Source organism: Pteropus vampyrus, unplaced genomic scaffold, assembly GCF_000151845.1.
Source record: "Pteropus vampyrus isolate Shadow unplaced genomic scaffold, Pvam_2.0 Scaffold19, whole genome shotgun sequence".
Lineage (NCBI taxonomy): Eukaryota > Metazoa > Chordata > Mammalia > Chiroptera > Pteropodidae > Pteropus > Pteropus vampyrus.
In genome coordinates, this window is record NW_011888800.1 from 14,729,146 (window position 1) to 14,733,296 (window position 4,151).

At 31.9% G+C, this 4,151-nt stretch overlaps 1 protein-coding gene across 5 annotated transcripts in view; it reads right to left on the reverse strand.

The window, feature by feature from the left end:
- Positions 1–4,151, reverse strand: part of DMXL2 (Dmx like 2) — a 117,394-nt gene that overhangs the window by 83,608 nt on the left and 29,635 nt on the right. The window contains exon 1 of one of the 5 annotated variants that reach the window (XM_023527849.1): positions 3,895–3,957. The exons of the other annotated variants lie outside the window; for them this stretch is intronic. Coding sequence (XP_023383617.1) covers positions 3,895–3,939 — 45 coding nt within the window. The 5' untranslated portion in view covers positions 3,940–3,957. Of the gene's footprint in view, positions 1–3,894; positions 3,958–4,151 lie in introns of those variants that run through there. 5 annotated transcript variants of the gene reach the window in all.

A 4,151-nucleotide genomic window follows, 5' to 3' on the forward strand; every position in this document is an offset into this window, starting at 1 on the left:
AAAAAAAAAAGAAAACGATATTAAACACCCAAAAGTTACAAAAGATGAAATAAAATTGTCATTATTCACAGGTAATATAATTGTGCACATAGAAAATCCAAAACGATCGACTTAATAAAATTAATGAGTTAAGTAAGATTGCTGGGTATAAACTCAATATACAAAAATTGCATTTCTATATACCAGTAACAATTATAAAATGAAATTTATGCCATTTCTAACAAGATCAAAAATATCAAAAACCGAGGGATGAATGTAACAGATGTTCAGGAAACACAGAAAATTATAAAACATTACTGAGAGAAATAAAAAGATCTAAAGTAAATGAAGAGCTATGTCACGTTCATTGATGGGAGAGTTAATGGTAAAGATGTCAATTTTTCTCAAACTAATCTATATGAATGCAATACCAATCAAAATCACAAGAGGGTTTTTGTTTTATAACACTTATTCTAAGCTATTCTAAGATTAATATGGAAATATAAAAGGCCAAGGATAAGATATTCTTAAAGAAAAACAAGATAAGAGGATTAATTCCAGCAGATATCAAAACCATTTAAAAGCTACAACAATTAAGACAAGTGGAACTGGTACAAGGAAAGACCAACAGACTAGAAAAAGAACTCACAAACAGACCCACACAAATATGGACATTTGATTTTCTGGCAAAGGTGCTAATACACAGCAATGGAGAAACTGGCTTTTAAATAAATTGTGGACAACTGGATATCCATATAGGAAAAATGAAACTCAAACCATACCTAAAAATTATTCCACATGGGATTTTAGACCTAAATGTGGAAGACAAAAATAAAATGTCCACATTTTAGACCAGAGGTTCTTCACCTGAGGTCCTCTCACCCAAGGGGCTAGTGGATAGAATTCAAGACATAAAAGACATTTTTGATACATCAGCTGTATCCTCTCACGTCTTAGCATTTTAGTGTATCGGCTCCAACTGACAGCCATCTATACCTCTTTGCCTGGGGTTTTCTAAGAGTTGTTCACAAGTGCTGAGAATAACTGTCCAGCCCTTATCAGCCCTCATACAACGACTAACATGTGAAGAACATGTGTGAGAAACAACAGGTTGTGAGGAACACTGGCTCCCAGTTACCCAGAGACAAGCTTTTTAACCAACCACTTGCATGATAATATACCCTCACTAAACTCCTTCACTTCCTGGCCTTGAATCAAGTATATTCCTTTGTGATCGTTCCCCATGTTAATTACTTAATACTCAAATCCTTGCCTCAGGTCTACTTCTTGAGAAATCAAGACAACTAAGACCCAGAATTACCATTAATTTGAGTGGAGAACAATTACTTCTCTATTTTCATAACTGCTAATTAAAGGAAATGCTAAATTTCAGTTACGAATATAAGTAACAAAGCAAAGTATTCTTAGCAGCATGTGACTTTGTCTCTAAGAGAAATCACAAAATTTTTAATATCACATTACAGTCCTGCAGACATTTCAAAATAGTTTGTATATTCCTCACTACTTTGAAATTAGGAGTTATTACATAATTTACAAAACTATGCACAATTGCAGTCTTTCTGTCTGTAATGTTGTACAGTCTTCTTGTCTGTGATGTCATCAACTGTTTGAGTAACTACCTCTGTGCCTAGTAATTATTCAGCCATGAAACAGCTGAGTGCTCTACAACTAGAGATTAATTCAAAAGCCTTGGATGAATTCTGGTGTTCTTGGAAAACCTATCCTTCCCTTGTGAAGTATTATGGAAGTTTAAATTCCATATACAATAATACAATTACGCTTTAACTTGTGATTTTTAAATATCATTTTTAAATGTTATTTTTGTTACTAAATACATTAATTTAAAAGTATATTATGGCTATTATCACAAATTTTTAATATCTTGAAACTGTATTTTAATAACTGCATGGTATCGTTTTTACAAGTTCAAAACTATGCAAAACTAAACATATTATTTGAGAATTCATACATGTAACACTATAAAAAAAAGACAATGAAATAAAACATAAAATTCAGAATTCTAGTTGCCTGGGTGGGAGGGAAGGAGCAAGCAGGAAGGTAAAAAAACCATTAGTTTTGTGTTGTCTCAAATTGAGTAATGAGGTCACATGTATTTGTTTAATTATCATATCTTATATGTAAGTTTTATATATATTCTTATCTATTTTTAAAATATTTATAATTTTAAAAAAGAATATTCATATAAGAAAAAAACTCTTGAAAATTAAAAACGTGATAACAGGAAATAATTATCTCAGAGTTTAAGCTGAAAAATCTTTCAGAAACTGAACAAAAATATAAAGAGATGAAAAAAAGTTTTTAAATAAAAAATAAAAAAGATGAAGAGATGGACAAGAGGAGAGAGAAAAAGAGTGAATTAGAGGATCAATACAGAAGGATCCACATCTGAATAAGGGGAGATCCAGAAAAAGAGAAAAGACAACATGAAAGAAAGGAAGTAACACAAAAATAATATAAAATAATCTCTCTGAACTGAGGGACATGAGTTTTCAGACTGAAGAAACCCACCAAATTACCTATACAAAAAAGTCTTTATCCCTTAGAGATACATCCTAATATATTTATATATGACTGACCCCATACCATTAGATCATCATGAAATTTCAGAACAGCAGGGAAAAGGGGAAGATTCTTAAAATCTCTATAAACTGGAGACGGGGTCGGGGGGCGGGGGAGGGGAGTATGGTCATAATGGCACTATACTTCTCAAATGGCAATACTGGAAGCTAGAAGGCAATAAAACCATTACTTAAAAAATTCTGAGGGAAAATTATTTTCAACCTAATTCTATGCCCAGCCAAATCAAACATAAGAACAGAAGAAACACTTGTTCAGACTTTCAAGGCCTTGAAATGTTTTCTTCCCATTCATCTTTTCTAAGGATATCTCCATTAAACCAAGGAAAGAATATAAATGATGTTAAGAAACAGGGAATTTGACAAAGGAGATAGACAAAGCGCATCTCCTGAGGCAACTGTAAGAAAATCCCAAAATGATAGCTCTATTTTAGACTTAGAGAGCAACTAAGTCAGATTGGAGCAAAGAAAACACCCATCTCCAAGATACCTCCTATGTGGGATTGTGATGAGAGAAGATTCAAAAACTATCAGAGGTTTAAGGATTGAATCAGGTATATAGAAAACTAAGCAAATAATAACATTATTAACTCCAAAGTATTCTGTGAAGAACATTTTACATAATCAACAATGTGAACAATAAATACTGATTTATGCAAATATTATCAGATATCTACATCAGAAAGATAGGAGGAAGGGAAGTGAATATGTTTATGTGCTTATGTTTATGTGAATGTGTTTACGTGAATATGTTTATGAAGAGATAGGGTTGGGAACATCGGCTAGAGAACTAAAGCCTCAGCGCCCACAGAAGAAAGACAAGAGATGATACACAGAAATAAAAGCCAAAAAAAAAAAAAAATCAAGAAATGGGAGCATAAGCAAGTTATTTAGGAATATGGGAGGAAGTACCAGAATATGAAATCTGACAAATAACTGCCTCCGGGATACAGGACTTAAGAGCAGGAAGAATGAAGGGCTTCTTTTCACTGACTCTAGTGGTATTGTTTTACTTTTTAAATTATGGATGTATGCTATACTCTAAACATAAAATTAATTTTAAAAAGCACAGACTTTTTTAAAAGGTCAAAGAATAATAATAAAAATAACTATTACTTTCCAATGCTTACTACCTAAGGGAAACATACCTGATCTTTTACAAATCTATCACTATTCCTCAGGTCACCTTTGCAGAGTAAGATTATCCCAATTTTACAGATGAAATAACTGAAAATGAGAATGAATAGAAACATTAATTGTTTTGTTTCTTTTGTTAATGTTTTGTCTGGTCCTTTACCTTTCCAGCAGTAGCAAAATATTCACCATCAGGGGACCATTCCATCAAATGTACAGATACTGAGGTTCTAAACAAACAAAAAAAAAAAAGTTAAATAGTTAGCATTTTTAAAATCTGGAACACCTTATATAAAAATGGTCAAAATAAGATTTTTAACATCATCGGAACAAGACTGTTTTCACTTCCTTAAAAATACAAATTAATTAATTAAAACTAATCTGAAGTTCACTTTAGGAATCCAAAGAATGCAATTAACA